A 14,354-nucleotide genomic window follows, 5' to 3' on the forward strand; every position below is an offset into this window, starting at 1 on the left:
GTGATATGAATTGGAATGAGGAGGTTCATGTAACTATATATATATATATATATATATATATATATATATCATAGGAAAGTTTGTGAATTTGAGTGTATGGGGCCAATTATAAAGGAAAGGCTATTGGGGCCATATGTTTGCCACATTCATAAGCTTCAACATGGCCACCTTATCAGATTTTATGATTAGATAAAGTATCCATAAAGTATACAAAATAACAAAAACATATTAGATTACGAGTCATGCACAATTGCACATTATGCATTGTTCTAAACTGTCTGGATGAGTAGAGTTGCGTATGAGTTACTCAAAATCGTCTTGTTATTAGTTTGTGTAGATCAGGCTTTAAACAAGTGAGTTACTCAAATTCACTTTGTTAATAGTTTGCATAGATCAGGCTTTAAACAAGTGTAAGGCTTTAAACAGTCAGGATATCATGTTTTACCTGACCGTAGACAAACAATATTTTTTTTTAATTAGTCCATACCCGAATACCCATCTCAAATAGTTAAAATATTTCCGTTGATTTCAGAATTTTGTTTTTTATTTTTTGAATAATGTCTAGTAGTCTTGGACCAGTTGGACAGTCATGGAGAAGAAGCCATAATTAATATGTGAGAAAATCTATAATCTTCTGAACTCTGAATAAAAGAGAAGGCTGGCCCATCTGTAACATAACCTATAGTCCTATACGTTGCAAATGGTTCTACCTGGCCCACTTGAATTGAAATGGTTGATCATGTACTATATATTTGATAATAGATGATACACATATTTTGTTCACAAGGGTAAATCTTTTTTACTTAACAATAAAACCCTTTTGTTTTCCATATCAATTATATTTCTTTTGAACGGGACTATGATTATAGTATATAATTATTTAAAAAAAAAAGAATAGGAAAAAACCACCGACACACTTAAATAAGATCCAAATCATTTGATTAAAATTCTATTAGTTCGAATGAAGAGACCGAGATAATTAGAACATCAGATTACTTGATTCATATATCAAATTATAAACTTTAGGAAAATTGGTTTTTATTGGTCCCAACTACTTTTTTTTTGCCAGCGGTGGTCCCAACTTTCATTTTGGCTAGCAACAGTCCCAACTTTCACATACGTTGAAACCACCAGTCCGCGACTAACGGATTACAAACTCCGTTAAATATTTGCTGATGTGTCCATCTGAGGTGTCAAAAAAACATTACATGGCAGCCAACGTGGATATGGTATTATACTTATCATATTACATTCATAATTCATCCCTAATTCTCCAACAACACACCCAAATCAAAATCCCCAATTTATCTCAAGAACCCTAATTGAATCATCTAATCAATTACAATCTCAAAACCGATTAAAACCCTAATTATCTCTTACACTACGCGAAGCTTCTACCGGAAGCTAACGGATCGATTAAAACCATTTCCAGTCGAGTGATGGGATGTATGACACAGGTGTGGCTGGACGTGAAGATGAACATCGACGGAACCATGCGGTTTACGGCGGACAGTGATTCGGACATCATGAGAAGCTTTTGCTCGTGTTTGATTTCGTGCTTGAAGGAGCCACGCCAGAGGACCAGAACCGTACAAACCCTAATCGCCAATTTCCAGCAACCAAAACGTACAGAAAACAAGCCTATCTGCACATATCTATGTGGTTCCGATTACGAAGTTCCCGTCACACATAAACCAGATCTGCGAAGCTCCGTATCTATGTGGAGGTGGTGATAGGCTGCGATGGTTGTGGTCACGGGGTGGTTGCCTGATATTGGTCACGCGGTGGTTTCCGGTGGTTGCCGGAGATTGGTTTGGAGGTGGGTGGTGGTAGTTTTGGTGGTGAAATGATATATATAGAGAGAGAGAATACTTCATGTGTGTGTATATATTTATATATATTATATTTTTATTACATCAGATTTAATACACGCAGGATGCACAGTCAGCTGTTTTTGACAACTAGGACGACACATCAGATTTTAATTAACGGAGTTTGTAATCCGTTAGTTGTGGACTGGTGTTTTCAATGTATGTGAAAGTTGGGACTGTTGCCAGCCAAAATGAAAGTTAGGACCACCGCCGGCAAAAAAAAATAGTTGAGACCAATAAAAACCAATTTTCCTAAACTTTATAATATCGTAATGTAGAATAGTTCATATAATTCTTTTGCTTTACGAATTAAAATATTTTATTTATAAGTCAATAAGTCATCTTCAATAAAGAAGTAAAAAATTTCCATGTTGCAATATTCAAAATTTAGAAAATTTAACTAAACTTATACAAAACGTTAAAGTTTGACCTATTGATCGAACAACAATATACTTAATTCAAATAAGCTGAAATTCGAATTCATTATTCCAATATGGTTCGGTTCTAATTCGGATTATCTTAGTCCAGTTCAAATAATGAACATTTCTTCAATAGAAGCCATCGAAGGATTCCTACAATAGAAGCGATCGAAGGGTTTATGTGTGCGTTTAGTTACAACAACATAATTGTTATGAATAAACATTCAATTGATTACAATAAAACGTATTTTATTAATTTAAAATTTTTAACTAGAATCTAGAAAATTTGACATTTAAACGAATGTTTAGATTTTTGTCACTTCAGTTAAATGAGCGTAGTCCATTTAAACAGCTACGTAACCCTTGATTAGGACATTTACACGAGCGTTTAGGCATCGAAGAATAGTTATAAACTACCACACAATTATATATCAATCACAAAAGTTGATGTTAAAAGAGTATTTAAAACATCTTATTTATTTCTATCCTTATAATTTAGGTAAAATTATCTTTATCTGTAAGCCGTGTTCATACTTTAAAAACTCTTCACATTTCGTTTTCTATATTTATTTTTAATTAATCAAATTATTTTTAATAAAAAATATTATTTCTTTGTATCTTTCACTCACAAAACAAAATTTAGTTTGGTATCTCTAAACAAAATTTCTTTATTCTTTGTATTTTTCGTTAGAAGTAGTGATCAGTATGAACGCTTTATTAATTGTAGTGGCCTCGTGTACGTATGTTTATCCTGTCCCTAAAGTTTTTAAAGTACATATCTACTCATGAATCTTGTGGCATCATATTAACGTGACATGTGTACTCTATGTGTGGGTCGTGTCAAGTGTAGGTGAGTCGTTGGCGTCATCCCATACACCCATATTACTACTCTTTTAACTTAATTTCCCGACGATAACGATCACAAAATTAAATCAGCCATGACAGGCCGAGATATCCTCAACAAGATGAAGGTAACGTACCCAATAATCACTTCTTTTTTCAATCTCTATATTGCAAATTAATTGTGACAAAAATCAGCTAATTGTATTTTATCTTGCTTATAAGCGTAACTACGTTTCTAGTTCTAGTTATGGATTTTGTTTGATGTTGATGTCGATGTCGAATAGTTGATTGAATTCGCGACCGAAATCATAATGGTTGCGAAATAGTAACCGGAATTACAAAACATATACGTAAGATTCACACCCTAACCAAGTATCGGTTAAGGGATAGATGATCGAGCCAAGCCCGAGCTTGTCTTAACTCAAGCTTTTATAGTTTGAGTTTAACTAGTGACGAGCACTATTCAAACTCAAACTCAGGGCTTAGCTTGTTTATTATTTATCCATTAATTTGTATCTATATTTATAATTACTTTTTCTATAGTTTAGTTTTTGTTATAAAATAATACTACATAATTAAAACAATTATTAACTTTAATATTACTAAATGAAAATATATTAGTAGTAGGATAGGTTGATAAGTGTAGCCCAAGCTAAGCTTATTTTTAGGCCTAGGTTCAAGTTGTTAAGCTCCATTTGAGTTGAGTTTTTGTGAGCCGATCTTGGGTAGCTTACGAACGATTTGGCTAGTTGATACCCTACTTTCAGTCTCCATTCTAAGTCACAATAACTTAGAAGATAAATTACGCTCCTATTTTCCGTCGCAATTCAGTCACAAAAATTTTAAAGATGATTTACACCCTTATTTACATCACAATTCGGTCACAATTAAAGATAATTAATCAAAATGAATCTAAAAAATAGTTGATCAAAGTTAAAACTATGGATAGGCCCTCTTAGAGTTGTGGTGGTTGTTAGTCGCAAATTTTGCAAATTTGCGGCCACTTTTGTGTTACTGTTCGTTCGCATTGAAAGACTTATATGCATTATAACTCCCGTTTCTCGAACAGGAAAAGGTTGGTCTTTCATCATCGTCCTCTTTGTCGGCTGACACGGGAAAAGGAAAGAGCAAGATTTCAAAACATGTAACACACGGGTATCATTTAGTCAAGGGAAAATCACACCACGCGATGGAAGATTACGTATTTGCCGAGTTCAAGAATGTCGATGATAATGAGCTTGGATTGTTTGCAATATTCGATGGTCACTTAAGCAATGAAGTTCCAGATTACCTCCGATCTCACTTATTCCAAAACATTTTGAATGAGGCAAGAAAACCCCTTTCCTTATTTCAAAACAATCAAATTGTATCATTCTTACATTCGTTGTTTGCTTGCAAGCAGCCCGATTTCTGGACCAAAACGGAGGATGCAATCCGAAGGGCGTATCGCGTAACAGATAAAACAATCTTAGATAAAGCTGTTGATTTGGGTAAAGGAGGTTCAACTGCAGTTACCGTCATTTTAATCAACTGTAAAAAACTCGTGGTCGCTAATGTTGGTGATTCAAGGGCCGTGATATGTAAAAACGAGGTGGCTAAACAGTTATCGGTTGACCATGAGCCTAGTAAGGAACAAAAGCTTATCGAGAACAAAGGAGGTTTCGTGTCTAAAATGCCTGGTATATTTTAAACCCTAAACTCTAAACCTTAAACCAAATCTGACGTTTAACATCATCTGACAGGTGATGTGCCACGTGTTGATGGGCAGTTGGCGGTAGCAAGGGCTTTTGGTGACAAGAGCTTGAAGGAGCACTTGAGTTCTGAACCAGATGTAGCAATGGAGATGATAGATGATGATACCGAGTTCATAATATTGGCAAGCGATGGCGTTTGGAAGGTTTTACTCGTATCAACTCAAAAAAGTTATTCTGTTTTGTGTTTAATATTAATTGGGTGTGTATTTGTTTAGGTTATGTCGAATCAGGAGGCGGTAGACTGCATAAGGAATGTGAAGGATGCAAGGGCGGCTGCGAAGCAACTGACTGAAGAGGCATTGGCAAAGAAGAGTAGTGATGATATTTCATGCATTGTTGTAAGCTTTAATTGATGTCTTTTGTGGTTTAGATTTGGTGTATGTATGGTGCATCCTTCTTGCTCTTTACTCTTTAGTGTATGTTCCATACTTGTAATGCGAAAACAAATAATGTATTAAAGCAAGATTTTCTTTCAATTTGTTAAAATGTTTCATTGTGTCTTTACTCTTTAGATATGGAAGTATGTGTTTGACCAGTTAACTTTGTGAGTGGTGGTTATTGGAAGAGAAAACAACATATTGGATTAGAATTGGGAAATTAATTATGGGTGGTTTTAAAAAGTGAAAAATACAACTTTTAAGCTATATTACAAGGATAATAGTTATAATTTAAATGCTTTAAGAACCAACATGCCATAGTTTAAAGTTCAATAAAACATACCATTCACATTCCTATATATATATTTCGTTGTACAAAAAGAACGTATTAGATGTGAAAGGTGATGAAATTGAATATATCCAGAAAATTGGATTTGTTATCTTAATATGTACGCCCTCAACTCCTCCAGTCTAGACTCTGTCTGTCCTATCAACCTAACGAATACATATATTTAATTAATTAATTACTCACCAAAATCATATACTGACTGACTGACTGACTGACTGACTGCATGGCGGAATTCAAGGTAGTCGGAGTGATCGGCGCCGGGCAGATGGGGTCCGGCATAGCTCAACTCGCCGCCGTTGCCGGTTCAGACGTTTTCCTCCTCGACAAAGACGACGGCGCTCTTCAGACAGCGAAGGCTTCCATATCTAACTCCGTTCAACGCTTTGTCTCCAAAGGTCAACTCTCCAAGGTTTCCATCTATCAAATTCTATATTAAAATTATTTTCTAATCGATAGTATTTTAAATCCCCAATCTATTCGTGTACGGATTCGGATAATCAATTCTGATTAATAAATTGTTACGGTTAGACTTAGGGTTGCATGTTTTGTTTTATATTTTAGCGTAATTGAATTGACTTGTTGACCGATTTGAATCATAATATTCGTTGGTATAAGAACCTCATTGGCTCTCAGGGGCATGGGGAATCCAAGGGGGCAAAGCGGTGAGCAATGACTGAATCGTTAATTGAAACCGAACCGAAAACTGATGAGACCGAACCGTATTATCTGAAAACCGGTTGTCGGTTTTTTTGTAGTTATTAAATTATTAATCGTACTGAACTGAACCGAACCATTCATATTTTCATATATTTCTAGTTTTCATATGATTCATACCTCCATTTCATATATTTATATTTTCATTTCATGTATTTATACCTTTATCTCATGTATTTCTAAGCAAAATTTTAGCCCATGTTTGATTTTGGTTATTAATCTAAGCGAACTGAAAACCGACAAACTAACCGAATAAACCTTTGGATTAGCTGAAAACCGATTGGTTAATTCGGTTGAGGCTAAGAACATAACCATTCCGAATTGTGCACACCCCAACGCCCTTGGAAGCAGGATGCAAGGGGTAGAGTCCCTGTTTGGGGTCGATTTTAATTTTCGGACTTTTCACATATGAAATTCGATAAAATGGCTGAGCGCAATTTTAATGAAATTCGGATTTTAAATGAATAACTATTGAAAGGCGAGTTTCTGACCACATCCCTGTTAACACTTAACACGACTTTGATTGTCATTTGGTCATTCTCTTGATCTCTGGTTATCGTAATTCACACCATCACGCATACTAATTCTTGTCTCATTCTGAGTTTTATCCGATTCGAAATTTTGGATTTTTGGGTGAACCATCGAATTATTTTGATCTGAAAGTGTTTCACGACTCTCGTATTATCCAAGCGTTGTCTTACAAATCCCCCAACATGTTTAGATGATTAGGTCTTTGGAATCATGCAGGATTTATATGATTATAGATTGCATTTTTACAAAATTCGTTAGAACATGATATGTGGATCAAGATGCATAATTAATGATAAACTGTGTGATATTACTTGTCAGGAGGTAGGAATCAACGCTCAAGCACGTCTAAAATACACTTCAAATCTAGAAGATCTTCTATTTGCAGATATTGTAATAGAAGCCATTGTTGAATCTGAGGTTGTGAAGAAGAAACTGTTTGCAGAGCTTGATAAAATAGTTAAACCGTCTGCCATTTTGGCATCAAACACAAGTTCTATCTCAATTACTCGTATTGCAGCTGCAACAAAAAGACCACACCAGGTTCCTTTTAGTTTCTATAGTTATGTGCATCAATCCAAATATTATTCTACATGATTTACAACAGTTTCTTATCGTTGCCAGGTTATTGGCATGCATTTTATGAACCCACCTCCAATCATGAAACTGGTTGAAATCATCCGCGGTGCAGATACATCAGATGAAACATTCAATGCAACAAAAGCTTTAGCGGAGAGGTATTTACTTTCTTTTTTTGTTAATGTTCATTGTTAGTTGTTACTGTCAAATGTATATTGTTAAAAACTTAAAACACATATTTTTTAAAATGATAGGTTTGGCAAGACGGTTGTTTGCTCACAGGATTATTCTGGGTTCATTGTGAACCGGATACTAATGCCAATGATTAATGAGGCGTTTCATGCATTATATACTGGTGTCGCAACAAAGGAAGACATTGACGCAGGGATGAAGTTAGGAATTAATCAGCCAATGGGCCCTTTAGAGCTTGCAGACTTTATTGGGCTTGATGTATGCCTGTCCATATTGAAGGTTCTGCATGCTGGGCTGGGGGATGCTAAATATGCACCCTGCCCGCTCCTGGTGCAGTTGGTTGATGCGGGCCGGGTTGGCAGAAAACGACGTATTGGTGTTTACAATTACGTTAAATCACCTAAACAGTCGTCACGTCTTTAAACGTGTCATGCGAATGATTGTATCATGTTATGACTATGTACCTCTAGTTTGAGTTTAAAACTTTGTTATTGTAAGACTAGTATAAGCTGGTGTTATGTATGAAAGCCCATTGAAGGTCTTTGAGTTTGTGTGCAAGTGGCCAAAAGAATGGGCCCACAAGGAAGTGAGGAACAGCCTGTGAGTGTGGGTAATGTTTTTTTTTTCATGGCTACTAGTCCCCACTTTTGACAATGAAAGGGATTGAATTGGAATCCTATAATTGAGCTGCATATCTTTTTTATTATAAAAGTGCATTTGTAATGTAAAGTAGGGTAAAAGCTTATGTTAAATAGGCCCCTCATCAGGAAATTTTGAGAATTGGCTCTGTGTGTGAGAGAGAGATGAAGTTTCTGTTTCAGTGTCCTTGTTGCTCTTGTTTCTGCTTTATGAAGCCGAAAAAGGGTCAACCGAAGGAGAAAGAAAGTAAACCGAAGGACAAAGAAGGCAAGGATGAGAAGAAAACAGAGTGAATGAATGATTAAAAGCAAACCGATACGGGCTGCAATTTCTTTAAATATAATTGGTAATTTGGTTTTGCTATAGCAAACGTATTATGTATTCATCTTTGGTTTCACATATGTTAATTTAGCAGGTTATAGATGCCTGTTTTTAAGATTCATGTTTTGTTGTTGATTGTGTTATGCATTCATGATCCAGCAAGATAATGTTTGCATTCATGAGCATTGACTTGTACTAAATTCTTAATCTCAATGGTTGTCTTTGATGCACATATGTTAAATTTTGATCTTGACTTGATGAATTCTTTGCTTATTTAAAAGGGATGTAATTTTTTATTCTTTTTGGTCTCTTTAGAGACATAATCAAGATGCCCATAATTTCTGGCTTTCTGCCATGTAAAAGGGGGTGGAAAATTTTTAAGGTGCAATTATGGGTTTTTACTTTTTAGCATACTACAATTGACCTACTGTTAGCAAGGCAAAAGTTGGTGTTTCTTTATTAACACCACTGAAAAGTGGTCACATAAGTTTTTAATCTTTTCTAGCTGAAACCGAAGTGCGTGAAATATACCGAACCGAACCGAACCGAACCGAACCGAACCAAAACTTAATATTCACAATGCAAATCAAATATTCTCTTGGTCTTACAACTGGGTCTTGAACTCTTGATGTCTGGTAACTGAAAGTAGAGTTTGGGCTTAGCCCAAGTAAGAGATCAGTCTTATAGCATTACTTGAGATTAATATGGACTTGTGACCAAATCCAAGTGCTGTCGACCCGAGTTGCTACATTGTTTTGCAGCATCAGAAGTTGCTTGTATTTTGGAGTCCAATGTGGAATTTGTATTTTTCATCATAGCCACCTCTCAGAAATGTGACATAAGACACGGTCAGACGGTCTTAAGGATGATTCAGCCGACCCATTTAACCCGACTGATTTGCGTTTTGTTGTTTCTTGAAACTGTAGTTAGCCATTCGAATCAGATTATTTGTCAAAACCAGCCATTGACCATGAACATGTTGAAAATATATTACCACATTTTAGATACTAATTTTATCAAGTGTATTAACTTACTGAACAAATTAAGATTGACTTCCTATCATCATATAATAAGCAAGCCTTAAAACATTATAGATTAAAGTCACATTTCTACAACTAATCATTTTATTTGTTTACTTTAGATATATAATGGTGTAGTTTTGACATTTAATATAAGTAATTTTTTTATTACACATGTGTAAAAGCCAATTTCTGTATACGTAATCATAAATTCACATACTCGTGTTGCAAGCATCGTGTAATGTCTTCAAATTCTTGAGATCCGGTCATTTGGTTCCGGCCATTTGATTTGTTCTATCATAAACTCGTATGGAGAGTGTTCCCCAACTCCTGGCTAGTGCGGTGCGCGAAATGCCAACACGTTAAACACACAAACTTAACTATTATTTATTAAAAATCTACACATGCTATTGATACATCCATACATTTATAATTCATTTGACATTGTAAATTTTTAGTTTGACTTAAATACACGTATAAAATTTTAGTTTAATTGATGAAGGGATAGAGTTGATAACATTTAAAACTAAAACGTTTATATTTATTCTTATAAAAATCATTAACTGTAACAAAAATATTTAAAGCCAATATGATTTCATGTTCCATTCGAACATGTAATCTTTTTATTTGAAATATCATCTTTAATAAAAAAAAATAAGAATAAGATTCGATGAATAAGACGTGCCTCCAACTCACATTTAATTATGGACCAACATTTATATTATTTCTGCAAAAATAATTAATGGGAAGTGGCACAAAAATGGTTTAGGGGGAGACGCAATATGGGCGGGGTCCACGGAATAATGGTGAAGCCGAGTGGCAGAAGCTTCCACTCTGTAGATTTTGCATCCTAATCGGACGGCTCAGGATGAAAGATGGTCACATTTGCCAAAACGTGTTTTAGTACACCCCAACGCTAATATAAAATTGCCGACACGCCTAATTTATAAGCTACAAATTATCTTTAAAAGCATTTTATTATTTAGAATACATATATAGATATATACAAAATCAGACACAATAAAAGTCTTATGAAGTGACCGAAAGATGGATAATTAGTGACTGAAATAAGAGCAAAAGTCTTAAAACTTAGGGGGTGTTTGGGATTCCATATTTTACCTCCTTATGTCTTATTTAAGACATAAGGTATAAGTTACAATGTTGTAACTTATACCATATACACTCACAAAACCCAACTTTTCTAAACACTTTATAACTTATAATACATAAGTTATAAGCTATAAGAAGCAAAAATAAGGAATCCCGAACATCACCTTACCACATGAAAACAAATTTTGGATCTTAAGGGTGAAAGGTGTGATATGGGGTAGGGATGATACCGGGACCGTACCTGTACCTGTACCCGAAAGTACCCGTACCTAAAATCATTATATCTTGGTACCCATACCCGTACCCAAATTATATGGTTCGGGTACAGGTACTACGGTACTCGCTTTGGTACCCATTTGTTCATATATTTTTTTAAAAGTCTCAACTAAACTATGTAACAGTACGATACCGACAATCATTATCTACAATACCAAAACGGTAATACCATAACGAGAACCATAATACCGCAACCAAAACATAATACCAAAACTAAAAATGAAATAAATCAACCATAATATAAAATCCATTCTATTTTCTTTTTCTTTGTTTATTACTTAATTTCTATAGATAAACAAGAGAGAAAATTAATATATGTTATTTAATCATATACACAATTACACATACATGAAATAAAAATATACGAATACATAATATATGAATACACACGTATAGATTGAGAATGTAGTTATTCAACTAATATATATTATTATAGATGTAGGGTACCAAAAAGACCCAAATACCCTTAAGTACCACTCGCGGGTCACAGAGAATGCTCTTATAAGCCACCCGCGGGACATACGGATCACCCGCATATCACGATAGAGGAAGAACGTCCTCATAACACGCGCGGAAGCATCCGGGCATCCTCAAAAGTCATCCGCAGGATAGGACATCCGTCCGCCTAAACAACCGGAAGACAATGCCAGCGGGACAGCTGTCACCAGTCAAGTACTCTCTAGAAGAAGGTTCACGATTTTTACTTGGGGAATACGTGACATACTAACCAATGAACAAAGGACACCTGGCCAGGTTGTTATAACCGTACACATGGCCAGGGTGCAATCAGTCCTACCAGTTGGTGACACGTGTCCAGGTTGTTATACTCATGCACATGAGACGTATAGCCCAACCTATCACAAGAGGACACGTGTCCAGGCGGTTATCAAAGATCTTCTAGAAGAGAGCAGCTGCCCCAATCATCTTCCATCATCCTTCGGCTATAAATACCTTGTCAAACGGTATGAGGTATTCATTCACTCACCTATATTCTGACTACACTTAGTCTCAGTACTTCAGTACTTTCTACATTACGAACGTTACTGATTCTCACGCCGAAGGGTGGTTACAGGAAGACCCCCCTTTTGTCCTTCCTGTAACGAGACTCATGGTGTCTGTTTTGCAGGTTCCGGTCACTGGAATTTAGGAGGTTGTACTCATATCTTGGTTGTAATTATCGTATCCTACCTTGTGGATTCACTAGATCCAGGACCCATACCCGGGGATTGGATCTGTGTTTCTTCAATTATGTTTTGACACATGAAAGTTAAGTTATGAATGATGGAAACCTAATAAAAGCCCCTGCATATTCTAAACGGGTACCAGTACCCGTAATACCCGTACTTGTACCCGAAAGTGCCCGTACCTATAATCAGTAAATCTAGGTACTGATACCCGTACCCGATAGACATGTACGGGTACGGGTACTAAACATGTACGGATACAGGTATTCGGGAAAAAAATGCTCATCCCTAATATGGGGAGAGCGGGGCGAGAGAAGTGGTTGTGGTACATGTGGTAGCCCCTTCGCCTCTCGGTGCCGAGTGGGCCATATGTGGCGATGTAGAATACTCCCGAACATGTTACCGTTGAAAATGTTTAAATTGATATTCGACAACTAGTTTTTTTTTTCTTATTTAAATTAGATTATTAATAGTTTATGGAAAAGAGAGATGAGTTCGGGGTAACTAAAAACTAGGTCAAATCAACATCGCGTAGGCTTAACTCATTAACTAGCTAACTTGTTAATTGATGAGTTGTGGTTAATTAAAATTAAATAAAACAAAAAAAAAATGTTTGAATGGTTGTTATGAGGTGAACCACACTTAAATTTAATCTCTTGGGCATTATTGTGTTAACGAAGGGGCTCCATGATTGGTGCCTTGGCGTGTTGTGGGTTAATAGGTGATATTATGTGAAGAGGGTGGCGCCACCCACTAATGCCTACAACAAACGGTTTAACATGGAAGAGAGATTATACGAGGAATGGAATGATGGATAACTGCCACATTTTTTTTTCATTTGAAAAGTGAACTTTTATAAAAACAGACCAAAACGATAGCAAAACACACACCACTTCACAAGCAGGAAATAAGGCCACACCAAAAAAACTATGTCAAATTGAAGTTACATCACTTAGACCGCTTTAAGTATTTATAATTGGACATATATTTATACCACAAAAAGTCAAAAGATCTAATCTTCCGAATTAAATCTTCAACTTTGATCACTTTGTCTTCAAAGATTATTTCATTCATAGCTTTTCATATACTCCTACAAGATTTGATCATGATTCAGTGGAATGCCATTTTCTTACCCCAAGCCTGAGATGCTGTAGAGGTCCAACAAATCTATAACCGAGAAGGTGAAAATCGATGGGACTTTATACCATGAGCTCACAAAGTCCCAAACCTTCGAAGCCACCTCACAACCCAACGAAACATGCTCGATCGTCTCTACTTCTGAGTCGCACAACCCACACAACCTAAAAGGAACCTGCATGTTCTTTCTGTCCAAAGCCACCTGGGTGAAACACATTTCCACTCTTCACACGTGAATATTACACTTTTTTTAAATTAGTTTTATTATATAACAAATAAAGTTTAGAACTGTATATGTTATATTGGAAGTTAATCCGGAAACGGGTTATCTAGAAAGTTAAAGGAGTTAAGTGAAAGTGTTTTAATACGTTTATTTTTGTATGGTAAGAATATTATAGGTTATTTAATTTCTAGAATAAGTTTTCTTGTTTTACAAGTAGTTTATAAATATATAGTTAGTGGTATTGTAATTTGGTTGTGGCTTAATGGTGGAGCACTCACTTTATAAGTGAGAGGTAGGGGGATCAAACCTCACTACCACCAACTTATATGGGAGATATGAGGGATGACCTTGGCTTGCCAGGGTTCGAGTCCTGATCTCACCCAGTTTTACCGGCTCCTCGCTGTAGTGCCGTTTGGCGGGCGTGGGGGTCGGTTATTATCCGGTGAATCCCTCAACAGGTGGACCGCTAGGGGCTCCGTCCGTCCAAACTAGTGGCCGGCTCGGGCTACCTTTAGCCAGTGGGGGCCGCGTACTGGGTACCCGGCGTTACTTAGTTGGCCGTTCAAAAAAAAATGTGGTATTGTAATTTGTGTGTTTGGTTTTATAATAATAAAAAGAGTCGAACAAATTGTTTAACTTCATGCTTGTATATTCGATCGAAAGCCTGATCTCCAACATGCTACATGTGATTTAACACAACTAGTCACCGTGAAATAGATACAAGCAAACTAAAAAGAAAAGAAAAAAACTTCTAAATGTATACTTTTCATAAACAAAAACCTTTTTTATTTAGGCCCAAAAAGAAACTAGTATTACCAT

The 14,354-nt window shown here is 35.9% G+C and overlaps 2 protein-coding genes across 2 annotated transcripts; both read left to right on the plus strand.

Moving 5' to 3' along the window:
- The first annotated feature begins 3,149 nt into the window (after positions 1-3,149).
- Positions 3,150-5,331, plus strand: LOC143560278 (putative protein phosphatase 2C 39). The gene is made up of 5 exons (XM_077048611.1): positions 3,150-3,261; positions 4,203-4,460; positions 4,536-4,812; positions 4,876-5,030; positions 5,103-5,331. Exons 1-5 carry the CDS (start codon positions 3,229-3,231, stop codon positions 5,238-5,240), a joined length of 861 nt encoding a protein of 286 aa, XP_076904726.1. The 5' UTR covers positions 3,150-3,228; the 3' UTR covers positions 5,241-5,331.
- A 493-nt stretch (positions 5,332-5,824) lies between these two features.
- Positions 5,825-8,742, plus strand: LOC143560309 (uncharacterized). Its single transcript, XM_077048638.1, has 4 exons — positions 5,825-6,022; positions 7,177-7,398; positions 7,480-7,592; positions 7,689-8,742. The coding sequence occupies exons 1-4, from the start codon at positions 5,837-5,839 to the stop codon at positions 8,047-8,049; spliced, it is 882 nt and encodes a 293-aa protein (XP_076904753.1). The 5' UTR covers positions 5,825-5,836; the 3' UTR covers positions 8,050-8,742.
- Positions 8,743-14,354: the final 5,612 nt, after the last annotated feature.

This window comes from Bidens hawaiensis, unplaced genomic scaffold (assembly GCF_021521415.1).
Source record: "Bidens hawaiensis isolate Kalapana, Puna unplaced genomic scaffold, B.hawaiensis_p1.1 tig00020322_1, whole genome shotgun sequence".
In the NCBI taxonomy this organism is placed as follows: Eukaryota; Viridiplantae; Streptophyta; class Magnoliopsida; order Asterales; family Asteraceae; genus Bidens; species Bidens hawaiensis.